Source organism: Lissotriton helveticus, chromosome 4_1, assembly GCF_964261635.1.
Source record: "Lissotriton helveticus chromosome 4_1, aLisHel1.1, whole genome shotgun sequence".
Taxonomy (NCBI): Eukaryota; Metazoa; Chordata; class Amphibia; order Caudata; family Salamandridae; genus Lissotriton; species Lissotriton helveticus.
In genome coordinates, this window is record NC_136063.1 from 2,008,273,111 (window position 1) to 2,008,300,514 (window position 27,404).

Here is a 27,404-nt window from a genome sequence, read left to right on the forward strand (position 1 = left end):
TGATAGAACCTGCCCTGCTTTATGCGCTGTCAAATCTGGAACTTGGAGCTGGTCCCGGTCGCGAGAAGGAGCCCCTCGCAACAACGAGTTCAAGGCGGCACTCTCTGGTGCTGCCTGCCATGAAACGAAGGGGAGCTGGAATCGTGCAGGGAGACCAGCTCCAAGTTCCAGATTTGACAGCGCATAAAGCAGGGCAGGTTCTATCATGGATTTCAGCATTTCACTAAGGCTTGATCAAAAGAAAGGGTGCAGGCGCGCCCACTGGGGATTATATGGAAGAACACTACATCGCCCAGCAGGCCTTGCATTAGGCCACGCCCACTTGGAGCAGGTGATCAGCTACTGAGTGCTCTTCAGCAGCGCCTACAGCCTTTCTGTGCCATGATACGCCACTGAAGAAAGGATGTTTCCTGAAACGCGTCTGGCATTATTACTTATGGACATTTTGCTTTCCTGAATGAGCCTGCTGGCAGGCTGTCTTTCATCATTAAAGGGACTGTACTTCAACCTTCGTGTGGCTCCGATTTCTCCAAAGGGTGTTCTGCATAGTTTTTGAATATATATATATATATATGTATATATATATGTATATATATATATATATATATATATATATATATATATATATATATATATATATATATATATATACATACATATATATATATATATATATATATATATATATATATATATTTTACTTTATCTAAATAATTATATAAAAAATATTATTACATTTTTTTTATTTCAATTATCTTTATTGTTCTTTTTCCACAACATAGAAGATAAAACATATAAACATCAGTGCATAATCGTACAGGATGCAGCCACATTGGCTATATAAATAAACTTTTCAAAATGCAAAATTAAATTAAAGATTTGTTTTGTTAAAAAATAAATTCAAGATAATTCTATATATAATTTTCAGTAATTTCTAATGCGTATTGAGTAGAAATCAATGTATCATAGTGGCATTTTCAAACATATCTTTCAATAAATAATTAAATATATTTAATGTTGCATACAGTTTTATTAATGTTTTTTTAATGTTGAATACACTTTTATTTACTAGTGGTGAAACATTTTTTATTTGATCTAGGTTTAAGAAATATGTATACAATCACTGTACATGAATATTTAACTTTAATATATTTATTCCATTTTTTTCTGGTTTAATAAACTTTTTGAACGTTTTTTTTGTATACCTTACTATGGGGATAGTTCTACCACAGTGGTGTAGGCCTTCAACTCCATGCGAAAAGTTACTAGTAGTAACTTTACACTCACAAACTTTTAATGTAAACATGTAAGTCTGCACTTTGGAGTAATTTCTATACTTAGAAATGGTGATTAGGCAAAAGAAGTAAAGTTATTACAATGTGCAAGTGTAAATCTACACATGTAAATTTACTTTTGTGAATATGGCCCTAATTTAAAAAAAAACATTTTCTAGGGAGTCTTCCTCTACAGGCTTTGGGGATTAAGGTTTTCAGCATTCATATTTGATGTATCGGAGTTCCCACACTGCCCAAATAGGAAGACCATCAGTAGTAATTAAGCGTTGATGAATTTGCCCTTGGTTTATCTTTAATGGCTCGAACAGAGCAGTGAGTCAATGCCTAGAACAATATGTGAAAGTGTTGTGTGTAAAAACTTAAATGCCAATGTAAAGTTTATGTAAAATGATAAAACAACAATAATTAATCTTCCAGAGCCTGCTGCAGAAAGTAAATCGTTCATGGTGGAATTTCCAAACAGTGAGGCACATCTTTCTCCAAAGCCAGAAACATCATTTCATTCTTAAAGTAGTCCACTAAGAACAGAAAGGCATTCCTTACCTGATTGTGAAATCAGCAGACAGTAACTCTTACAGTGGACTGGAGTCAGTGCGGATGGAATGGCTGCCCTTAAAGCACAAGGCTAATGTCTAACAGCTTCATTCCATGCTTCTGATTCATTGGAAGACTGTGAACTCTGGGATAAGCAGATTTTCCCATTAGTGCTATTGACAAAAACGATCTACATTTAGCTCCATGACATTCAGTTGTCCCTGTAATTCATATTGGACTGTGAAATATGTTAAAACGTCCCAGAGCCTTATTTCAGAATGTAAAAAAGATATGAATTTCGAGTTTATGGTTTTATTATATGGACAACATTGTTATAAACATAATAAACTTAAGTATGACCTTCTTAGGTCAACAAACCTTATCTCTTGATTGTAGATATTAAAATCCTTATTCAAAACTCCATATTCATGAGCTGTCCATAATTGTACAGAGCAGTTTGTACTTTTACACTTACCTACTAATATGCTCATTTCTAGAATTGTACACATCCAAGTGTAAGCTTAGATGCTTGAATTTATGTTCCACACAAGTGAACAGTACTGTCTCCAATGGCATATCAAAAAGAGAATTATCTTGATATTACCATGCAAATATCAGTAAAAATCTATGGTTGGGTACTATAGAGACCTCTTTAGTTAGAAAATGTGGTCACATCTATTGAGCTTTGGCATTCAGTGAATAAGTAATTAGCTTATCCTTAGGCCTAGCATCCTTTGTGTGGTTTTCCCTCTAACTTTTGCCTTCAACAATTCTGTTTGCTGACTTTATTTTTGCTAGCTCTGGACTGCTAGTCAGTGTTAAGTGTTTGTGCTCTCTCCTTAAAAACACAGTAGGATTTTGCTTATACACAAATGGCATATATTAGAATATTTGTAAGTCCCTAGTTAAAGGGCCCTACCTGTGCCCGGGGCCTGTAAATTAAATGCTTCTTGTAGGTCTGCAGCACTGATTTTGCCACCCACTTATCTTGTCTCAGGCCTGCCATTGTAGTCTTTATGTGCAGTTTTAAACTGTTATTTCGGCCTGGCAGAAAAAAACCTATTAACATGCCCAAGCCTTCCATTTTAATACACATATGTCACTCCTAGGGTCAGCCCTGATTCAGCTAAGAGGGAAGAGTGCATCCTTTTAAAAAGCTGGACATGTATACTTTTACATTTTACATGTCCTGGTAGTGAAAAACTCTCAAATTCAATGTTCACTACTGCAATGCCTACCTCCCCCCAGGAAAACATTGGTGTTAGTTTATTATATTTAATAAGTTGTAATCTCCAAAGTCGAACAGGTCCCCGGTTCATATTTGGTGTCTTTGGACTTGTAATGATAAATTGCAACTTTTGATGAAATCATGCTTCAAATTACAATTTTGAAAATGCCACTTTTAGAAAATTGCAACTTCCCTGCCTTAGCCATTTAGTGCCTGTAGCTCTCTGGGTCACATGACTGAATGTAGCTGACAGTTGGGCTTGGGAGGGTTCAGCTGGGCACAGCCCTTCTTACACGTGAATAGGCAGTGTCATGCCTCCACACAAAGGTTTGCATGCCCTCCGTAATTAGTCTGTAGCCAGGACAGAGAAGGCTGGATGTATGGGAACTTGGTAGGAAAGCCTCTTGAAGTTTCGCCCCACTTCCTTTATAGGCACAACTGGGTATAATACTGGACCTCAGATACCAACTTATCAATACACTTATATACCAGTGAATACTCTGCCAGGAAAAAAGACTGCAGTGCTGCTGAAAGTTCTGCCACGTTGCTGGACTGCTACTCTGGCCTGCTGTGGTGACCTGCTGCCTGCTGCCCTCTTGCCTGGGTAAGAAGGACTGGACTAGCATATGTTGAACCCAGAACCCCAGAGTGATTCCAAGGGCTAGTTGGCTGGCCTCCTAACTTGAACCTCAGGGACAGAAGGCTCCAATAACCTTGACCACAGCACCAGGAGTCTGCTGTCTGTGAGTCTACCCTGCCAAGTGGTGCCACCCCAGTCCTGCACCCTTGGATATGGGCCTATGGTGATCTGTCAGCCTCTTGGGGAATAGATGCATCTGCTCTACAGCACGGTGCAACAATTATAAGAACCAATGCATTGCAGCGTCTGCGTGGATCAGTTCTATTGCAGCCCATTGCCTCATTGGAATCGCTGCTATTTGATGCATCCATCACGCAGGTCCTCACATCCCTCATTGACGGCAGCCTTGACAATGATGCCTGACTCCACATCACAGCCTCAGTGCACCAACTGATCTCCCCAACTGCAGTATGCAGCCTCGATGCCGGACTTTGCATTGCAAGCCCTCGTCAACAAGATCCTCGATGATGATGCAGGACCTCATATCACAGCCTTGACACACCTGCAAACCAATGCTTCACTTCGGCTGATCTACGCATCTTCAACATAGACCCTTGTAATGCTTCTCAAACAAACTAAGGTACTTTGTTCAGTGGGCTTAACTGAGTTCCTGTAGCTGTCCCGTGCTTTATCATAGCCAGCCTGAACTTGTGACTTATTATTATTATTAGTTTATATATAGCGCTGAATCACCCCTAAGGGGTATCTCTGCTCTTAGGATGGAGAGCTGCAGCCAGAACAGAGGGGGATCAGAAGAGGTGAGTTTTCAAAAGCTTCCTGAACTGAGAGAGGCTCTGGCAGTTGTGAAGCTGGAGGGGCAGCTCATTCCAGAAAGCAGGGGCAAGGTATGAAAAAGCTTTGCCACCGCTGTGCGCTTTTTTATTTCTAGGGATGCAGAGGAGGAGCTTGGAGCCTGATCTAAGAGGACGTGAGGGCGTATACTTGATAAGTTTAGCAGAAAGGTAGGAAGGCCCCTGTTCATTAAGGGCCTTGAAAACAGTGCAGCCTATCTTGAGTTTTACCCACTTTCTCACAGGAAGCCAGTGAGATTTTTGGAGGAGGGGAATGGCAGTCGTTCTGAGTGGGGCGTTTGCTACCAGATGGGCAGCCGTGTTCTGCACAAAATGTAGCTTGTTTAAGGAGGCTTCGTTGGCCGATGCTAACAGTGCATTACAATAGTCCAGTTGACTTAGTCGCAGAGCTTGCATCAATGTTTTTTTTGGTAGAGGAAGGTAACAGGGGGTAGATCCTTCTAAGTAGACTGAGTGTGTAGAAGCAGGTGCCAGCAGTGGTATTGGCGTGAGCATCAAGAGTGAGGTTCTGGTCAATCCTGATGCCTAAATTTTTGACCACTTTCTTAGGAGACGGGGCATTGCCCAGCTTCTCAGGCTACCAACTGGGAGTTCAGCTTATAGCTGCTCCTCCAAACAATAAGATCTCCGATTTGTTGGTGTTTAGTTGGAGGAAGTTAGTCCTCATCCAGGCAGCAATAGTCTTCATGCCTTCCAGTAGTATATCTGGCTGGTTCTTATCGAAGGTGAGTAGGAGCTGGATGTCGCTCGCGTATGAAATGGGATTGCACCCTAGGTTCCTCATAAGTTTAGCCAAGGAGGTAACATAGATGTTAAAAAGAGTGGGGCTCAAACAGGAGCCCTGCGGGCCCCCCTTGGTAACTTTGGTGGTTTTTGATCTAAAAGTCCCCAGAGTGACCGTCTGGGTTCTATCAGTAAGGAAGTCGGTCATCCACTTCAGTACAAACCCCTGTACCCCAATGTCTCGAAGTCTCTCCAGTGGGATCTGATGTGAGATGGTGTCAAATGCTGCTGACAGGTCAAGCAGCAACAGAAGTTCCGCCTGACCATTGTCCAGAGCCATTCTTATGTTATCAGTTACCTCAATTAGAGCAGATTCTGTACTGTGCTTGGCCCGGAAGCCTGACTGGGAGACATCAAGGCACTGAGAAGTTTTGATGAAGTCAGACAGATGTCTGTTTATATGTTTTTCAATGAGCTTGCTCTGAAGGGGTAGCAAAGATATGGGGCGGTAATTAGAAAGCTCGGTATCTTGGGGTTTTTACGAATAGGAACAACTTGAGCAGCTTTCCATTCTAGAGCTAGTTTAGAATGGAAGGAGCTATTAAGGCTGGAACAGATGGGCGTGGCTAGCTGTGCGGAAAATCTAGATGAGATTTTAGCAGGCATGATATCAAGGGGAGAACCAGATTTAGTTTTGGTAAGAAGGGATTCAACCTCTGATGGAATGAGAGGGGGAAAGCATTGGAGCTGAAAGGTATTGTTGGGGGGCTGGGATATCCTGCTGTAGAATGGGGAGAAGTTCCATTGGACTAGATAATTTTCTGATATATGTCTTCAATTTTTTGGTTGAAGAAGGAGGCTATAGTCGCACAGTGGTTGTGATGGAGATTCCGCAGTTTTGCAGGCCCAGGGATTCGTTTAGGATTTTAGGATCTGGAAGAGTGTTCTGGAATTATTTCCAACATGCTCCAGTTGATGAGTGATGTGTAGCTTGCGAGCGGATTTAATATTTTTATGGTAGGAGGACAGTTCAGCTTTATATCTCTCTTATCTTGCCCGCTGTGAGAGAGCCGCCATATCCGCTCTAGTTTTTTACACAGACTCTTTTCAGTTCGTAAGGCTGGGGAATACAAGTTAGTGGGAGTGGGTTAAGGGGAATGGGTCTGTGGCTTCATTGGGGCTACTTTATCTATAGTGTTTAGAATAGTTGTGTTAAAATGGGTTAGTTGTTCTTCTACACTATAAGTGCCAGTGTTGATGTCCCAGGAGCAAAAAGAGGACAGGAGTTGGTTGGGCTTCAGTTTGTGCAAAGGTCTATACCAGCGTTTGGTGTGGAGTGTGGGGGTGGGAAGGTTTCTAGGACTCATGAGTTGGAAGTTCACCAGAGGGTGGTCAGGCTTTGTCCTGGTTTGGCATGATAAGATAGCCACAGTTGACACTTTTTAAAACTGCATATCTCCAGTTGCACTGATTGATTTTTTTGTTGTTTTGGTCCTGTTTTATTTCTTTAACATTACCCTATTTTTCTTACTTGGTTTGGAATCCTTTTGTGTGATGATTTGACTTTATTACTATTTAAAGTGTTACACAGATGGTTTATGCATTGCCTCTAAGTCAAGCCTGACTGGTCTGTGAGAGGCTACCAGAGAGTTGACCACAGGTTCACCCTGACAAGGATTGTGTTTGCCGCTTGGCTGGGACTAACAAACAACAACCCAATTTCTTACATTTATCCACCTTTAACATTGCCTTTAAAGTACATCCTACAACTGTCCTTTATACTCCACTGTACCAAACATCTCAAAACGTACTTAGTAAACACTGGAGATTGCTAGGTAGAATACGTACACCATTTATGTGGAGAGAACAAGGTATATTGTAAATAAAGCTCTAGAGGCCAATCATAAATACTCATGTCACACCTACCCCTGTTAAAGGCTCAATGCCTAAATAAACCAGTTAGCAAAAACCTCAGTCTAACTTAATAAGAGTATTGTGCTCTAAGGTTGACATAATAATATACTGGATTTCATAATTTTTTTAAAATATCTATTCCTCATGAGGCACAGTACATTTTCATGTTTGACTTCACTGTTCTCTGGATGATATATTTTTCTCCATCTCAGGCTCTCAATATTGGTGGAAGGCCACCCAACAGCTTGTCGATGGTGTTCCTTCAGACATCAGATGCATCTGTCCGACCGCCATATTACGATACAGGAGTTTGGACCGATGCCTGCGGGGAGAATCCACTCTGCCTCTGACAGGCTTAATGAACCAGTGAGGGTGGCGGGTGGATCATAATCAACAATGTAGGCGGTGCCTACTCAGGCATTGCCTTCGGGATTACGATGCACATTTTCGACAGACTTTTTTAGTTCTTCTGCCAAGAAAAGGCTGATTGAAAGGCTCTTTTGAGGCCTAAGAATGGCTCCTGTCCCTGTAGCCATCCTCTATGAGCCCTAGGGTGCACCTGTGGTACCCTCCTAAACATCTATGCAGCACATGGTGCCAGCCACATGGTGCATGGATGTTTCGAAAGTGTATTTTTTACTATTGAACTTGCAACCCGCAGCACAAGCTGCAATACGAGAAATACATTTTCCAACTGTCATGAAAGTGGTTGTATCCAAATAATGGTAGCGGGACTGCCGACTCCTTGTCAGGCTGTCCCGTGACTGCTACAATGCCGGTCGGACGCTTGTCCAAGCGCCATCGTAATAAGTGCCCTCTTGGGAACTGTACACTATTTTCTGTGATATTCTTGACTCTGTCTGACTTTTTTTTGTATACCTCAAGAAAATGTGTACAGATGGCTGTATTATTAAAAATATGATTTCCTATTTTACATATACAATGTTAAAATACAGGGTATTGCTGTTTTAGAAATTGATTAACTCACAATGAGTCAAATGATTTTCTGCCTAAACCAGTTGATAGTTTATGAATCACAATATAAAAATCAATTGAACCAACTCCAAATTATCTCTTTCCTCTCTGCCTGGAGAACTTACACTTTCCACTTTTGAGTGAGATGTACTTTTGTTTCTTCTTCATTAGGAGAATGTTGTTCATAAATAAGTTGTACCAAGTGCATTATGAGTCAAACTATTTTTGACATCCCAGACCTCATACCAGATTAGTCATACAGCAGAAGGGCTACAAAGAATGTAAGGAAAATTACATTTGATATAGAAAAAAAATGACACCTCTTTATTAGGCCCCAGACCACATTTAGGGGAGGCGCCCAGAAAAAAATCAAACTGCTTTTGTAGCAGGGCCAAACCATTTTGCTTTAAGGACTTGGAGACATGGAGAACATTCTATAAACAGACAGCAATTACCTATGGTCAAGCAATAAATAGCCCAAATACATGAACGAAAATTGTAGGCCTCCAATCAAAAAACAAAGATTATGTGGGCACATATACTATGCATTCCAATATTTTTATTACTTATTATTATTATTAAATCGGTTTTGTACAGCGCGCGGTTACCCTGGAGCATCCCGGCGCTTTTGCCAAACAGAAAATTACTAAAACAGGGGGGAAAGAAGATTTAGCAGAAAAGGAAGGTTTTCAACTGTTACTATTAATGTTGATTCCTTCTGCTTCTATTTCTTATGGGTTCAAACTATGGAACAACTATTTTTATTTCAAGTGTATATCATGTTTACATTATTTTATGTTGCTAAAATGTTTCTGGATTTCTAACACAAATGTATTTGTCTATATAGAATGCTTGAAGATGACCTTAAACTCAGTAGTGATGAAGATGACGGTGACCAGGTAAGATAATACATTCTAGTATTTAAGCCACTTCAATTTGTATCCATAACATAACTTTACCATATAATTGCGTTATATAATGGTAAAATTCTGCATCATGTCATTACTATGAGTCATAAGCATGAGTGTGCCATGTGTAATCCTAGTAAAAACTTTCTTTAGGCATTCACCTACTATTTGTTATAAATTGGTTTAAAGAGAAATGTCCAATATAAGGATCTATTTACAAAAAAATGGGAAAGTAAGTGCAAAGATTTATGAGCCTGCCTAAGCCACCTTTCCAGTTTTGCATTCACAAACATTCCCTAAAGTACATCTGTGAAACAGCTGAAGATACAGATATCCATGGTGTTAGAACTACCAACCTTAGGGTGGTCTTCCCTCAAACATTTTGCATGCTTACCTCCTCTTTTTCCTGAGTTTTCTTTTGTTGGCCTTATGACTCTTCTGTACTGCTGACCAGTGCTAACATGTTTGTGCTTCTCCCCTAAACGTGGTAACATTGGTGTATACACAATTGGCATATTTAGTTTACTTGTAAGTCCCTTGTAAAGTAGTTAACCATATACCCAGGTCCTGTAATCTAAAGACCTATGGTGGGCATCCATGACTGATTGTCCCACCCACACAAGTAGCCTTTCAAACCTGTCTCAGGCCTGCCATTGCAGGGCCCTTGTGTGCGGTTTAAAGCAACTTCGACTTGGCATTAAAAACTAGTTGCATAGCATTAAACTCCTCTTTAATTACACATATGTCACGCCTAAGGTAGGCATTGGTAGACCATAGGGCAAGTCACTCTGTAAGTTAAAGACTAGAAAAAATGGTTAGGGGTTCTGCCCACCTGACCCTTCCGTACCTGAGCAGGAGACATCCAAGGATGAAAAAGTAGAGAGAAAAGGTACTGAAGGGATTAATCCACTTTTAATTATCAAACAAGAGACAATTAATTATCTTGTGATTAACAAATTAAATCAAGGAAGAATATCTATGAGTTCATATATACATATATGGGCGGACAGCCAGAGAGGCACAACAGAAAACAATTTATATACAACACATCACATGTACATTCTATACACATATACAAAACATATACAATATCAAAACACTTCTATGTACCCTCAAGAAAAAAAATATATACAATTATATATATACACACCACTTTACATATGTACCTCCTCTAACAGTATAGTGGAGTATACAACTAAAAGGTAGTCCCAAATGAAAAGCACCAGGGGGTTAACACATATACCCAGCCTATATTTGTGTAGGTGCATCAATGAGAAAATCAAATCTTTCTTAAATTTAACCAAGGGACTCCATTCAAAGCCAAAGGTGTCGACGCAGTCGCGGTCGCGTTTCAGCCAGATGATATAGGCTTCATCAGGACATGAGTACTCTAGTTTTCAGGGCCCTGGCCCAATCTAGGGCAAATCTTATCGGCCAACCCACACTACCACCCAAAAGGGTGGGGTAGGTGCCACCGTCTCGGATCAAGTCTCGAGAAATCTTAGTATTTTCACTGTGTCCGCCCAGAAAGATATATTGAATGATTATGGTATGTGTCTCGGACGAGGCTCAAGTCACACGATCTTCCTTAATTGTCCAGCGGCTTCAGCAACGCGAGGAACCGACGTTTGCTGCAGCGTATTTCTTAATGAATGCCAACTCTGTAAGTTAAAGGCAGGACATGTACTTTTCATCATCATCATAATTCTATATTCAGATTATAGGCCCAAAAAAGTACACATAACAGTACAGACAAATACAATAAAAATACAATTGATTTCATAAAAATGCATATAGAATAACACATCCAAAATTATACATTTGTAGGATGATTAAAAAGCATAAAAACCATCAAGAGCATATGTGACATGTTAAAAGAAAGCACTAACCAACAAGCGAGGCCATGAAATTGTGCTTTCGGGCCAGACATGTAAACAGAGCAATTATTGGCGCACTATTGTGGTTTAAAGTGACAAGTGCAAATCTACCAACAAATAAAAACCATCTTAAAGTTTTATATGTATCAAAATTAAAAGGGACCCCTTAGGTACCAATTGTTAATTGGCATACAACTTTTTTTCTAATTATCGAGCTCCATTCCACGTATTTGGAAACTGCACACACAACTGACTCTGTTGTCTCAGTGTGCAAAAATCTAAGTGCAGGATAACAATGTCTACATTCAAGTTGTCTGCATATTGGAATAATTCAGTTTTTTCTTGGACACTCGTATCCAGGGCAGAAAAAAATTAAATGAACCAGTGTTTCTTTTGCTTATAAACAAACTGAGCACACAATAGTCAGATCAGAACTAGATTTCCATTTGAACAGCCTGGATTGGGCAAGATTTAACGCTGCGGAGTCCCGGGATGCCAGTAGTTCAGAGCCGTATGTTAGTGATGGCAAAAATTTAGTAGCTACAATCTTAAGAATGTGGCCGGTGGAGTGTCCGCTTAATTGCTTTTGAACAGTTTTAAAAGCGAATTGAAGCTGTTTAGCTTTAGATTTCCCCTGTTCCAGGTGCTGGTTAAACTTTAATTGATAGTCCAGTAAGATTCCCAGGTATTTATATTGGTCTACCTGGGTTAGTGAAGTTGAACTTATCTTCCAGACAAATTTTTGGTTTTTCTTTCGAGGGCCGCAGAAGCATAGGATGTTTTTTTTTTTAGATTGATAGTCAGTTGTGCGTTCGAGAGGTACTGCAACGGTTTGGAGATCAAGCGTTGTAGACCAATGGGGGGTTTTGAGAGGAGCACAATGTCGTCTGCGTATTGTAGACTTATTATAGGTGAGTGGGCCAATTTTGGTGGATCTCCCTGAATGGTACGTAGGTCACTTTCTAGGTCCGCTGTATAGATGTTGAAAAGGCTGGGGCCAGTACGCAGCCTTGTTTTAAGCCCTCCGTTGTATGGAATTTCCTTGTCAGGCGTCGGCCGTCTCCTTTTTTCACTTGAACCCAGGTGTCTGAATAAAGCTCGATAATTGCTCCTAAGAACTTTGGCGGCACACCCCAAGCTTTCATTTTGGCCCAAAGATTGGATCTGGGCACTTTGTCAAAGGCCGCTTTTAAGTCCAGGAAACAAGTGTACAGCGGGGTGGAGTTGTAGATTGCTTTATTAACAAGGAGAGTTAAGATAAGTTGGTCAGGGTGCCCAGTCCTGGCCGAAAGCCTGTTTGTGTACGGGGAATTATCCCTGTGCTGCTCACCCAAGATTCCAATTCTACCAACGAGTTGGAAGCGTAAATCTTGGCCTCCACATCTATTAAGGCTATTAGCCTATAGTTGTTAGGGTCTGAGCGGGACCCGGATTTATAGATTGGATGAAGAATGCTGCCTCTCCATGATTCGGGAATGTTCCCGGTCTTTAGACTGTGACAAAATAAGGGTGTTAAGTGGCTGGCCCAGAACGTTGGGTCTTTCCTAAATAAGGCATTGGGAAGCCCGTTTGGTCCAGGCGCTCCATCTGCTCTCAATGATTTTATGGTGTTTGAGACCTGCTTTAGTGAGAACAATTCCATGTCTCCTGTGTTCTATGATGTCAGTAAATTGCCAGTGATTTTTAAAACTGGCTTTGTGCTCAGGCTGGACCGGGGAAGCTCTGTAGGGCACTCTGCGTTATTATCCGTGAGTGAGTTATGCGAGGAATTATATAATAAGTCGATGTGACTGCTCCAGAGCTGGTCCGTCATGTCTGAGTTAAACTGGCGATGTTTGCCATTGAGCATAAAGTTTATTTTTGCCCAAAAATCTTTTGAATTCTGGCATTTGCTTGCATGGAGTATGGAGCACGCTAGTTTTTCCCTGTGCATTCACTTGGCCAGATTAATCTCTCTTTTTAGTTCTTTTTTTAGAGATTCGATTATGATCAGCGTGGGTTGTGATAACTGGGGATCTTTTTTACGTTCGGCCCTGAGAAATGCATTTATTTGCCTTTTTAGTTGACGTAGTTTTGGTGTATACCATTCCCCCCCTCTATTTCTTATGGATTTGCGTCCTCTGTTGTTAGATTGGTGTGTCTTATTGATCTCCATTACGAAGTTTTCCCTATTTTTTACTATGTCTCTCGATGTTTCAAATGATTGGAACAACACATGGCATGACGCCATTAGGATAGAGAGATTTCCCTCGTTCCAGTTTAGCCGTTGTAGGTTGAAGATTTTTGTGTTCAAGGACAGAGGCAGGGCCTTCTCTGACTTTGTTGGTTGAATGGTCAGGATGAGTGTCTGTGGAAAGTGATCACTTTCTCCACGTTCCTGAATCTGGAAGTCACTGATATGATGGAATAGGTCGGGGTCAGCCAGGGTATAATCTAAGGTAGAGCCTGAGTTCTTAGATACCATCGTTAGAGCGGCTGGTCTGTCCAGATGGCCTCTCCCATTTAGGGTGTACAGATGAAGAACTTCCAGTTCTAAGGCACATTTCCTTCCCAGTGCACTTTGTCTGCATTGATTGCCCTGTCGTGGCTCAATGTGGATGGGGAGGGTTCCCTCTTGTCCACGAATTAGGGTCAGATTAAAATCTCCCGTTATAATCATGTTTTCGCTTGGGTAAGTTGATTTCAATGACTTGATTGTGGTGACTAGTTGTTTTATCCTTTTCCCTTTGTGTTTTCCGCCGGGGTGCATGTAGAGATTCACAATCAGGAGACCCAAGTTAGGGGAAATTTCCACTTTAATACATTGCATCCATGAAGAGTCTAAGTTGATGCAAGTTGTGACCAGGTGAAGTCTGTTGATGTGAAGATGGATAGGCCCCCTTTGGCCCTGCGGAGCGTCCATCCTTCTGGGCTGGGACGAAGAATTCTTTGTATCCCACTAGAGGCGAGTTTTTGGTCTGCCATGTTTCTTGAAACAATAGTATTTTAAATTGGGTTATAAACTCAATAAAATCGTCTTCCTCCAGCTTTGCGTTAAAACCATTGATGTTCCATGAACAGATCATACTGGGTGTAGTATGAAGTGGCTTACAAAGTATCACTGCCAGTCAGATGACATCTATCATTAAAGCAGCATTACTAAACTTGAAAACTCACTAAAAGTCACGGGTTTCAATTTCATGAAGGACCTGGTATCAGTTTTACCTGTAGTGTCCTTCCTTCATTGGCAGGATTAGGTTTCTTGCTTCTGCAGGGTCACTGATATATGGTTGAACCGGTGAAGTGTTATGTTCTGTGGTACTGTCTGATAAGAAGTGTCTGTTGCAGTGTGGTGTGCTGAAAATATATATAATAACATGCAGTGGTATGTGTGATTTGACACTCTATGGTTGGGTGCACTGAATTATTACGATATAAATTATGGGTGTGTGTGTTAAGTACATTCTTACATGAGTGGTGTGGGGTTGTATGCATATGTTTCAACAAACACCTGTGCGGGTAGTTCTTCCGTTTTTAATGCATTTACCATTGGTCTTTATCACTTTTTTGAAGATGTATTATTCTGTACTTTACCCTAGGTTATCTTGAATTAGGAAGCGCTGCCAAGGAAGGTCTAGATTTCAAATCAATTTTCATTTTCAGCTGAGAAGCAAGTATTGATGCTGTTCTCAAACTTCAATAACAAAATCAAAATAGACATGCTGTGCCTCTCATTTTCAGTGTAAGCAGCAGAATGAATCCATAATATGTTTTCAGCAATAAAATACTATTGACAATATAATCAAAACGCCTGTCTTTAAAGTTTAGAGGAAGTCGACTTGCTTCAGCTATACTAAAACGCATTTTGGCCACTACAGCCCATACATGGACAAACAATTGATAGCAGTCAGTAAACAGCTGCCTGGTGTCTTATAGATTAATCATGTAATCAACAACAACTGATTTGAACAGACTTTAAATTGTCAACTTTTTACAAAATGGTCTTTTTATATTATTGCATCGCATCTAGGAGATAGATTTATACAATCAGAAAAGTGCGCAGTTGATTTCCAGGTACAAATAATGTAATACAAGCATAATCAGCACAATAATGTTATCAATATTCAATAGCCCCTACCACATAAGGAGCTCTGTGCACTCATATCTTTTGTTTGCAGGTTTACTTGGGTTGTAAATTTAGTCTACCCCATGGTATGCCAAGGAGGACTGCCGGATTAAACTTTAATGAATGTTTTCTTGTAGCGGGCAATAGAGTGAAAAGAGAATGCATGAATCCACATCAAGTTGGAGTAACATTTGACAGGCTGACGTTCTAGGTCAAGAACAGATTCACGGAATCAGGTGAAATTAACGCGATACTGAAGTGTGTAAAACAGGAGTGATCTAAAAGCATCAATCTATAGCCATCGGAGACAGCAAACACAGTTAAGGTGGCACATATCATTCAGTGGAAAGATAAAATTGATGGTCCATAAAGCTACACTTAACAATAAATAAATATTTGACAACATTTTGGAAAAAGAATGATCATAGAGGCTTCCATAGTAAACAAAATAGTGTCCGAAGTGGAAAGACGGCGAAGTCGTCATCCTCCTATTCAAATGCATTGTTATGAAAGTGAAAGTGCTAGGAATCCGTGCTGCAGGGTCCCAGGGCAGACAATGGGTTCTGGTCACCAATTGTAAAATCCCAGGTCTTTCACCCTTGGTGTCCTGCAATCCCTGCACTGTGTAGCCCTTAATTGGGAACCAAACAGTACCTTTTTTATTGCTTTCTTGGTGGCAAAGCATTAAGGTCTAAGGCTATGTCAAGGGGGTGTTGTGTGCTACAGACTCAGCACTACAAAAAAACAACAATGAATACATTTCGGTGCAGTCAATGCTTTTTCTTATAAAAAGGAAAAGTACTTTATTATACATGCTGCTAAATACTACAACTAAATCTAGGAATACATACAGAATGCAAGGTGGAAATTCCAATGTGATCAAACCCTTAAGGATCTCACAACCCACAGTGAGAATACACTAAAGACCGGTCCTACAGTGCAAGTTACCCGGTAAATGTACCTTGTGCCCCCTATGCTGGAGTGACCACTGACGGTCTATGCACCAGTGCTATCTGGATCTTGAAACCACAGTACCCCACATGTGCCTAACACCATATAGGGGGTACTGTTAATACAAGCCAGACCTACTGGCTTTGTCAGGGTGCCATCACCATAATTAAAAGCAGCATAATATAGGCAAAACATTGCAAAATCATAATTAAAACATTTCAGGCTGTTACTGACTTTTAATGAAATTCAATAAAATTACATTTATTCACTGTTGTTGTCCATAACACTTTCAGTGCTAAATACAGTGCAGTCTATGAGTACTTTTTCTTCTATTACATTTTCTACAAAGTAAAGTAAACACAGGACCTCCACTCCAGAGCCTTCAGACTAATAGTTTCAGCTTTCAGAAAGTTTAAATACCTGCAAATGGTCACTTCAGGTCAATCTTTTATGTACCTTGGAGACGCAAGATGACATATTAGGGACCTGATGGGTATTCACAAACTACATGTTTAATTTTACTAATAGTAATTATACAACTGTTGACAACATATTATGGGCCAGATGGACTACCATAGCATTTGTGACTCGTAAATTGCGACAAATTGCGAGTTGCAATTTGCGAGTTGCAAAATGCTATGTACAACAGTGTCTGAGACACTGTTTGCGATTCCCACTGGGGTCGCGTATTGTATGCCTCATGAATATTAATGTGGCTGTCGCAATTTGCGACCCCACTGGGAATGGATAGCACTCCTAGGGATAGTGGCCTGCTGGGGTCAGCAGACCACCATGTCTGGGACTGCTTTGTCAATAAAGCAGTTTTTTTTTAATGCTGCCCATTTTCCTTAAAGCAAAATGGGATGCATTTAAAAACTACAATGAACCTTTTCAGTTTAGTTTTCTAAGGGCAGGCAGTGGTCCCTGGGACCCCTGACTGCCCTTCCCATTTGTGAGTGTCCGTTTGTGAGTGCCTTACCTCCCTTCTGAGAAGAGTGGTAAACTGTGAGAGTTTAGCGAGCGCAATTGCGGTTGCAAAACATTCATACATGGGTTCTGGACTCGCTATTAGGAAGGGACGCCCTAGCACACCTCTTCCTAATAGCGAGTCGCTAGCCCTATTTTGCGAGTGGGTTGCAAACGGGCCTAAAACCTCTTTGTGACCACAAAAAATGGTCATATATCTGGGCCTTTATGCTTTGCTTCTAATGTAACTTTGATCTTATCTCTTGTTTTAATCCTATAGAAAGTATTTTACCAAAATAAATGACGTTTTGTTAAAGTACGTGATGACACCCTCTATCTCCCGTGGGAGTAACGTTTCCAAAAAGGCACACCTCGGTAAAAGTTTCAATGAAGTATCATGAAAATCTTGTTCAATGGTTATCTATAGGGTAATTTTATTCTCTTCGAAATTTCATACTATTCCATTCATAGTACAGTAGTGAAAAAATATTTCATTCCATGTTATTCTGCCCAATGTATTTCGAGCAGAAGCCCTTCATTAGGGGACTATGAATCTGCAGCAGATCACACGGCATGCTCAGTTGACACCGCACTTCGGGGTGTAAATAACTCGAAGTCCACACCCCAATTGGATTCATGAGTTATGTTAAAGTACCTCATGTCCTTCTTATGACTACGGGCCTGATTTATACATTGGCGGATGGGATACTCAGTCACAAAAAGGCCGGATATTCAGCCAGCCGTATTACAACTACATTATATCCTATGGCATTCATTATATGGCAGACAGGATTCCTGCCACATTTGTGACTGAGTATCCCATCCGCCAAAGTCTAAATCAGACCCCAGGTGTCTGATTTTCAGTGGCCCGGTGGCAGGATATGGTAATATCGCATATGACATCGCTAATACAAGCCAACATCACTGTGCCTTTGCTGTGTGATTCTAGGTAGCAATATTTGAAACTGGAATAACTCAGCTGTTGATAGATTTTTGGCAGTGCGTAATTTGTGAAAGAATAAGTGCTTGGGGCCAAAAGTTTTGTTTAGAAGCCTGTGGCCAGCATTATTACTTAGGGTTCCAAATTCAAAGACTGTACATTTGTGATTGGACCTCATGCCTCTTTAATCCAAATCTTGTCCCAATATCGCACTCTTGTGGGTTCTTTCTCACCCCTGCTTTCTAAGTTTCTTGTTGAGTTCCTGTTTTTCTCTTCCTTCTTCTTTTCCCCTTTTGTGTTCTCCTCTCTCTTGCTCTGGATCAAAATTTGTTCCAGAAAAATAAGTGCTGGTCTGCAAAAACTAGTGCCTTTGGACCCCACCTGCAACCATCAGCTCAAATTAAGCAATGGATTGTGTGCCTAGGTACACCACTCTGCATTCAACAGAAACCATAGCCACCAAGACTGCCCTCCTAGCTGCCACTGATGACATCCGCACTCTCCTTGACCAGGGCCACATGGCGGCCCTGATCCTACTAGACCTATCTGCAGTCTTCGACACCACCCCCCACTGCACACTCTTTCCTCACTGGCCGAACCCAAAGTATCAGACTCTCGCCCTTCCTCTCAGACCCCACAGAGATCAGCTGCGGAGTACCCTAAGGATCATCGCTCAGCCCCACGCTCATCAACATCTACATGGCCCCACTTGCCACCATCGTCAGACAGCACGGACTCGGCATAGTATCCTACGCCGACTACACCCAGCTCATCCTCTCCCTGACAAAGGAACTCAACACCACCAGACTCAGCTTCCAGAAAGGAATGGAAGATGTTGCTTTTCTGAATGAGCAGCAGCTGCCTGACACTCAACTCAGAGAAGACAGACGTCCTCGTCCTTGGACCCACCCCCTCCGCATGGGGCAACTCAATGTGGCTCACCACCCTCTGCAAGCACCCACCACCTACGGGCCACGCCCGCAACCTCAGCATCATACTCGACTCATCCCTCACCATTACCCTACAGGCCAACACCGTCTCCTTCAAATGCTTCAACACCCTCCGCAAGACCTTCAAATCGATCCCTTTTAAACCCAGACAGATTGTCACCCACACACTTATAACTATCAGACTGGACCAGGGAAGCACCCTCTATGCCGGAAGTAACAAGACCCTGCTTTGAAAACTCCAGACCACCCAGAACACCGCCGCCAGACTCGTCCTCTGCATCCCTCGACAAGACCACATCACGCAGCACCTACGGGACCTTCACTGGCTCCCTGTTGAGAAGGCAGTGACCTTCAAGCTACTCACTCACACCTACAAATACCTCCACAACACCGGACCCCAGTACCTCAACGAAAGAGTCTCCTTCTACGCAACCAAGAGAAACCTCCTCTCCGCAGACTTCACCCTTGCCGAAACCCCTCGCATCGGCAAAGCCAGAACGGGTAGAAGAGCCTATTCCTACATTGCGGCAAAGACCTGGAACAAACTCCCTCTCAACATCAGAAGTTCCCCCGCTCTGCATGCCTTCAGGAAGTTCCTCAAAACCTGGCTCTTTGGGTAAAAGTTGCAGCTGCACGATCCCCTTCCCCCCAGCACCTTGAGACCTTCACAGGTGAGTAGCGCGCTTCACGGATCCCTGATTGATTGATTGACTACTACGTGATAATCTATACTATTTTGATCAAATAGGTTTTGACTGCTCTAGATATAGTCTACAAGACTGTGACTTCCTAATAGGAAACATGTAAGGCCAGTTGCTAGTCATCCACTCAAGAAGAATATAAAGTTAAATGTCCCAAATATTGTGTGTCTGTTTCTTGAAACTATTTGCTTTCTTTTTGGATAGAGCTTTATGGGTCGTATTTGTTTGTTGGTCCCCGTCTTCAATATCGCTAACTCGCTGCTCCACTACCGACAGCCTGTTGTTTGCAACATGGATGTCTGCTCTGACTGCTGCCAGTTCCAGCTGTATTGCTTCTGTGGTTTGTTTCGTTGATTTGGCTAGATCGTGGACCTCAGCCAGTTTCCTTAGGATCATGTCTAGTGTGGCATTGATATCTTGCTTTTGTTTGATAGGGGAGTCTGTTTGCATGTCCCCCTTTTCTTGCTGCTGGAATTTTCCCTCAGTGCGGGCCATGATTGTCAGGCCTCTTCTGGTTTGTTGGAGCTCATATCTCTTGTCCTCTTTTTGTGCTGTGTATGTTGCCTCCGCAGAGGCAAGGGTATGATCGTGCTCTGTTTTTTTGTGGTGTTTCCCTGGTATGTGTCTCTTGCCTCTTGTGTCTTCTCCTGGTTCCTACGTGAGGCTCTTGTAGTAGTCACTTCCTCTTTTTTTTTGTCTCTCTGTGTTTGGGATGTCACAGTATTTTGTTTGGTTTCATTCATTGGGCACTGCTTGCCACCACACTCTTGTTCTCCCTTGTGTCTTCCCACCCTTTACCTCACTTCGAACATTTGTTCTTTACTGTGCCGGGGTGTTCAATTTATTTCTTTTGTGGTTTTCAGAGGTTTCTCTTCTCCGAAAACTCCTCCTCTTGTTCCGGACAATCCCCCCCAAAAAAACCACAGAGTCCAAACAAGCCCCCTCTCGCTGATCTCAGGTGTCTTCGCGCTGTGTCTGTATTCTGTGACACCCCCTATTTTCCGACCTGCTGTTGGGTGACGTCTTCTCTCTTTCTTGTTTGGTCTCCTGCTACTATGCCCCACTTCTTACCAGAATCCTAAAGGCAGACTCTCCCACTGGTTTGGCCCCTCCTCCCAATATGGCTGCGCCCACAGTATGCTTGCAGTCTCGTTTTTGGCTCTATTTCCTCTTCTCCGCTGGGTTTTGTTACTGGGAGCACCCCCTCCTCTTGGTAGTCTCGGTGGAGGGATGGAATGATGGAATGATGCCGGTGCTGCTAACCCCCAGTGTCTTGATTACCAGCTTAATTGTATGAATTTGAGCCTGTGGGACTGATTCCTAGCTAGTCTCTGTGTGTGTGCGCCTGTGTGTGAGGAGGGTCGTCGCGCGCCTCTCCGCTCCCGCCAGCCCCCTCTGCCCGCCGCCGCGAGCCCCGGGCCCGGCCCCCGCCTGAGGAGAGGCAGAGCCCGCGGCCCCCGGAGCCCCGCCGCCGCACCACTGCTCCCCCCTCCCCCTCCCCTCGGGAGCCGGACCTTCGAGCCGTCGTTGGAGGCGGAAGGAGCCGCCCGCCCTCAGCCAGCATGTCGGCGCCCGCCGCCAAGGCCACCAAGAAGGAGCTGAACTCCAACCACGACGAGAAAGAACAGCAGGAAGCGATCGAACACATCGACGAAGTACAGAATGAAATTGACAGACTTAACGAACAGGCAAGTGAAGAAATATTGAAAGTAGAACAGAAATATAACAAACTTCGCCAGCCGTTCTTCCAGAAGAGGTCAGAACTCATCGCCAAAATCCCAAATTTCTGGGTGACAACGTTTGTCAATCATCCACAAGTCTCGGCTCTCTTAGGGGAGGAGGATGAAGAAGCGCTCCACTATCTGACCCGGGTCGAGGTGTTCGAGTTCGACAACATCAAGTCGGGCTACAAAATAGACTTTTATTGTGATGAAAATCCCTATTTTGAAAACAAAGTCCTCTCCAAAGAGTTTCACTTAAATGAAAGTGGCGACCCCTCCTCCAAGTCGACAGAAATCAAATGGAAACCCGGCAAGGACCTGACGAAGCGATCCAGCCAGACGCAAAACAAGGCGAGCAGGAAGCGGCAGCACGAAGAGCCCGAGAGCTTCTTCACATGGTTCACGGACCACTCGGACGCGGGGGCGGACGAGCTCGGCGAGGTCATCAAGGACGACATCTGGCCCAACCCCTTACAGTACTACCTGGTCCCCGACATGGAGGACGAGGAGGGCGAAGGGGAAGAGGAGGAAGATGACGAGGAGGAGGAAGGCCTGGAGGACATCGACGAGGAGGGAGATGAAGAGGAAGGAGAGGGGGAGGATGATGACGATGATGATGACGAGGAAGGAGAAGGAGAGGAGAGGAGGAGGAAGGCGAAGACGACTGATCACCGATGGATTCCGCCCCTTGACCCGATCTCCAGTCCCTGGGAGCAAGTTGCTGTCTTCATTTTTATTTTGTGTGCTCAGTTGCCTGGCTCTCTGAGGACCTCTTCCCACTTCATGCCATGGTTTAAACGTTTTTTTGGGTGGGGGGAGAAACTTGTGAATTGCTATGTAAATCTCTAACCAGTTTCTATTCCACAATCCATTCAACCCATCTCCCAACTCTCCCCACCTGAAAAGATACGAACTTTGAAAAGCCGCCACCATCCCTGGGCAGATGCGGGTGGGAGGTCCATGCTCCCCTTACCGTGCCGAAGGCGGAGTGCTGGGCCCCTGTGTCGTAGCGCATAGAAATTATAGCGGTTTCCTTTATTTTCTCTGTATATTGGGCTCGGAGGTTACACTGTCTCCATGTGAATATGGACAGCTAGCATTTGCCACCATGTACCCGTCTAATTGTTTAAAAAAATTAAAAAGTGAACAAAAAAAAACCTGTGGGTCACTGAAAGTAGCTGGGTGGGTTTTGAGATTTTTGTCTGGGTTGGGGAGAGGAGGCCAGGTTTGCGGTAAGGCACTTCAGCAAAGTGGCTTTCTCCTTTTGGCATGTCGATCTTTCCAAGGCGTCCATGCGGTTTAAGTGACACTTTTAAAAACTATACACCCCTCCTAGTGAAGGCTTCGAGCCCTGCGTCCCGACTGAGGATCCACTGAATTTGTAGATCTTACTGGCATCGACATTCTAATGTAATTTTTTTGATGTTTTGTTTTTTATTTGGTTTATTTTGTTTCACTGGAAAGGAAGGAAAGATGATGCGCAGTTTTAAACGTTAAAGTGTACAAGTTGCTTTGTTACAATAAAACTCAATGTGACTGATTCCTAGCAGGGCGTCCAATCTTACTGGTCGCTTGGTTGGTGGGTCTCTGCTTGTTAGAGCCCCGTTCTTTAGCCTCTTTTCTTGCTTGATATTAATCTTGGGGTCGTGCTGACATGCTTGCTCATTTTTGCTGCCTTATATTTCTGCTCAGATCCAAGATAGGCGCCTCCCGGGGTTGCAGGCTTTTCTGGCTCTTCCTGATGCGCTACGGGCTTTTTTGGGCAATATCTTGGGGGTCTAGCTTCCCTGCGCGATGTTCCTCTTCGCGTTCCCGTGTCAGCGCAAAATGGCTGCTCCCTCCGTATTGCTGCATTGAGCCCCGGCAGAAAGACCTCCTTCTGTTAATTTCCCGTTTTTGGGCATTTTGGGCTTCCCGGCTCTTCCTGATGCTTCCCGGTGCTTTTCGGACATTATCTCTGGGGTCTAGCTTCCCCGCACTGTGTCTCTTCTTGCGTTGCTCCTGTTTCAGTACAAATAGCGGCACAAAATGGCGGCCCCCCTCCGGCACTTGCAGTTTCGTATTGTGGCGTTGGGCCCTCGATAGTAAGCCCCCCTTCTTATTGTTTTCCGTTGCCAGGCGGCCTCAGAGCAATCAGAGGCCGTGCACCCCCCAGCGACTCCCTTTGTTAAGACAGCTGTTGGCAGGTCTCTAACTGCCTCTGATGATTTTACTCTCGCAGCTCCTTCAGCAAAATGGCGGCCCCCCATATAGTTGCGGTTTAGTTTCTTTTTACTCCGGTCCATGCAGCTGCCACTTTCTCTAATTTCCAACGTAAACTTTCTCGAATGAAAGGCAGGAGACAGTGAAAACCGCTGCGCTTGTTACCTTGTCCCGGCTCGTTGCTTCCGTTTCTCAGGGTCACCCCCGAGGTTGTGTTCATCTTTCTCCGTAAGGCCGTTCACCTCCAAAGACTTTCAGAAGTGCGCCATCTTGGGATCCTGCTGCTTTCTTGTTCATCTGCTTCTTCTGGGGATTACTCTCGTATCTTGGCCCCCTTAGCTCTCCAATATCCGCCTCTCTCACAGGGGCCTTTTTCCGACATCCTCTGCGATAGCTCTTTTCCACTTTAGTTCGGTACTAGCAACATATTTCTTTGGTTCGCTCCCAGGGTATGACGGAGAGCTGATCTTAGGTGACTTTCACCATTGTCGTCCAAGCCACGCCCCCCCCGAAACTATTTGCTTTATAACTAAAGTAACAAGTTACCAGGCCTGTTGTTATTTGTGGTGCTTCACACAGATTTTGGCTTCTGAGAGTAGCTAAAATATCTGTGCCGAATACTGGGTGGGCTAGGTGGGATTCAAGGAGTTATAATCAAGGATATTTCAATGCCCCCAGAAATTCCAGACCCTCCCCCCAGCAGTAATTCCAGGGTGTGGAAATAATAGGTATTAATCTAGGGTAGTGGTAATCGAGCCCCTAGAAGGGTACTGATGTTTGGATTCAAAGGCTTCTATCAGACAAATCCCAATTCAGATGCTCACAGAAGTTTGTGCCTGAATCAGGGTAGCATCTAGTGCAGTAATACTATGGTATGTGTGTTTTCCTGAATCATTTTTGCAAGGGAAGATCGGTGTAAATTATTTCAGCAAACACAATACACTCTGAGCTTCAGGCCCTTGGGGAGATGGAGAATATACAAGTTATCACCGGTCATCCCAAATTACGAGGACTAAAACTCAGCAAGCTGAAGTCATTGTGCATCTGGTAATAGTAGTGCATTATATAAAAAAGAACCAAAATATAGGGGGGACACACAAAATGTCTGCATATCACCCAACTTTGTTTCCTGAAAATTACTTTTCTGTTCCACCCAGGAGTTATCACGCTCTCCTACCTGCCTGCATATCTTATCATAAACTCTCTCACTCCGGGGAGGTCTGCTGAATTGAAAGAGAGGGCGCCAGCAGATGAGTTACATTGGAGACGAGACATAGCGCTGTGTGTCACAATTAAACTGATAATACCTCCATTGCGAGATGCATTTAATACCTCCTGATGGATTAACAGGCACGCAGAACAGAAGAGGCGACAAGGCGGTGCACAGCGGGGCATCATGGAGCAGAAGGGAAAGGTCTGGCAAGCCTCCAATTAATCGAGCAGGGGAAGTGCTTTAAAAAACCCAGAATTATTAATCAAGCACATTAAACGGATCTAAATATGTTAAACCCAGACATGAAACAGCACAAATATATTATTAGGTGAGTGGCAATTCCACTATCACGCTAATGAGATCAGTGTGTTTAAAGATTGCAAGCGCCGTGCACCGAGGTAATTGAAGCAGATGACTATGAGCACATTATACTGGAGCTGTTACATGCAGTAATAATCAAAAGCTAATTATCAAAGCAGGGAGAGCGCGGCACAAGCTAGTTAAGTCAATAGCTAAACAACCTGAAATGGAATCACTTGGTGGCAGCACTTGAGGCTAATGAAATGCCTTGAAGGATACCAATGTCAAAGGAGGCGCGCATCCGCAGGCGCGCATCCGCAGGCGCAATCAGGCCAGGCCAAACGAGAACCTCCGCGCGCAGGGTGCACCATAGGGAGAGAACCACCACCGCAGGGAGTGCCATAGGGAGAGAACTACCACGCGCAGGGAGCACAGTAGAGTGGCCTTGCTCCTGCCCAGGCCCGCGACTCTCAAACGTACACACACGCGGTCACCGCCCTGTTTAGCAAGGATGCCAAAACACAGCGGCCGTGTGCTGTGATGTGCCTGCTCTACTTGTGTGTGGCTCGGTGCCTGCCTCGAATTACTAGGAAACAGCAAATCAGATACTTTTGGCTGAGATAATGGAATCCATTTTCATTCAGTATTTGCAGAATCAGTGAGAATTAAAATAGTGCAGTTTTAAGAGATAAGTCCAGGACAATAAAGGAGGAGACATTTAGGGCCTGATTCGCAAAGGTGAATTTAAACTTTTATGTAAGTTTACGATTGTTCGCTATTCACACATTTGATTTATTAGTTGTACCTTTATGATTTGGGAGTCTTTGCACATATAAAGATAAGACTGTCTCATCTTTTTTTGTGTGAAGACTCCTTAGTCGTAAAGATGCTACTAGTACCCTACCTTTGTGAATAGCGGCTACACTACATACATCTGAACAAGTGGATATCGGCTGACACTCTGAAATGTTTAGACCATTTACTGTGGAGTCTGAAAACAGACTGAGGAATGAACTTCTCACCTTAAGATTTCATCTTCGTAAAATAACAGTTCACTCTCCAAACACAACTCATCACATGTCCTTCATCGCACATGAACTACGTAACAGAAAGGCTAAAACTAACGCATGCCGAAACACAGGAAGAAAAAAAATAACAAGAGAAGAGATTAAGTGGCCAAGCATAATCCTTCATATGACCAGGTTTCAGCAACTTAAATTTTTCGGAAACTCCAGGGTGTGTGTTGCATGCCTTTGTCATCTTCATCATCTTTATAACTCTCCTCAAATTCAAACACTCACAATTCACACCTTGCGTCATTCTGATTACATACACAAAAATGTCTCTTACTGTACCTCTTGCCATTCTTTTTCTTGATTTTTGATAACCTAGCCTGGAAGCTGAGTGGATCCACAAATTCTACCTTCTCCTTTTGATTTATGAATTCTTCAATAACATCACTTCCCTATTTACAGTAGCTTTTTTCTGAAAATGGGTTCAGAAAACCTGGAACATTTTCTTCTCATTCTCCCCAGGCAGATTCAGCATCTCATTTAGCATTCTTGCCACTCAAACACAGTAAAGTCCAGGACAACCTGGTAAAATGTGCTCATTGCGGGTATATGACACAAATCTGAACAAGTAGGCAGCAGACAGTAACTGCTACACTGGAAGGGCCACACATAGACTTCCCCTGTGGAAATAAAGCCAGTGGCAGATGGCATTGCTTGAGGGGGCGGGGAGGGAGTCGCTTTGGGGGGGGGGAATAGCGTGGGGTTTGGGGTGTGTAATATAAATAAAAAAAACCTTACCTTGCCACCGGGTCCCGCATCTCTGCTCATGCTCTTGTCTTGTCTCGAGGAACAGGAAGCACAGCCAGGCCCCACTGACCAATCACAACGCTGCAATGCAGTATTGTGCTTGGTCTGAGCGCCATGACATGGCGCATAGCCAGGGGCTGGAGGGGTGGGGAAAGTGGGCCGACCAAACAGTCATTACGCACTTAAAAGTGGGCAAACCAATCCTCCCCTGCCCTGCTCTGAGAGCAGAGCGGCCCCGCCCAACCACCCGCCTGCAGAGCAGCACGAAGCATAAAATGATAATAACTCAAAGTTATTATAATTTTTTGTTTCATGCTTTGCACTGCTTAAAAGCAGACAGGCGACACTCCTCCACCATAGCGGAGTAGCCTCCACTGAATGAAACCCAATCAAAAGGATGTTAAAAGCCAAGAATGCACCTTCATAAAACAACATATTATATACAACACAATAGTCACCACATACAGCACAGACGAAACAAGAAGAATGAAACAAGCACAAAACATTACATAAGGACACAAGGAAGGAAACAAGTAGAGAGGAGAATGGATCAGTCAGACATAATCATTCAATTTACCAAAGTTTTTGCCAATTTTTTTTTACATAATGCGAACTTGACCCAAGGTTAT

At 43.2% G+C, this 27,404-nt stretch overlaps 1 protein-coding gene and 1 pseudogene across 1 annotated transcript in view; both read left to right on the forward strand.

Moving 5' to 3' along the window:
- The window catches only part of AFF2 (ALF transcription elongation factor 2), a 971,857-nt gene that overhangs the window by 663,746 nt on the left and 280,707 nt on the right, over positions 1-27,404 (forward strand). The window contains exon 8 of the mRNA XM_078688633.1: positions 8,969-9,020. Within this exon, the coding sequence (XP_078544759.1) occupies positions 8,969-9,020 (52 nt within the window). The remainder of the gene's footprint in view (positions 1-8,968; positions 9,021-27,404) is intronic.
- On the forward strand, positions 21,007-22,018 carry LOC144829461 (protein SET-like; annotated as a pseudogene).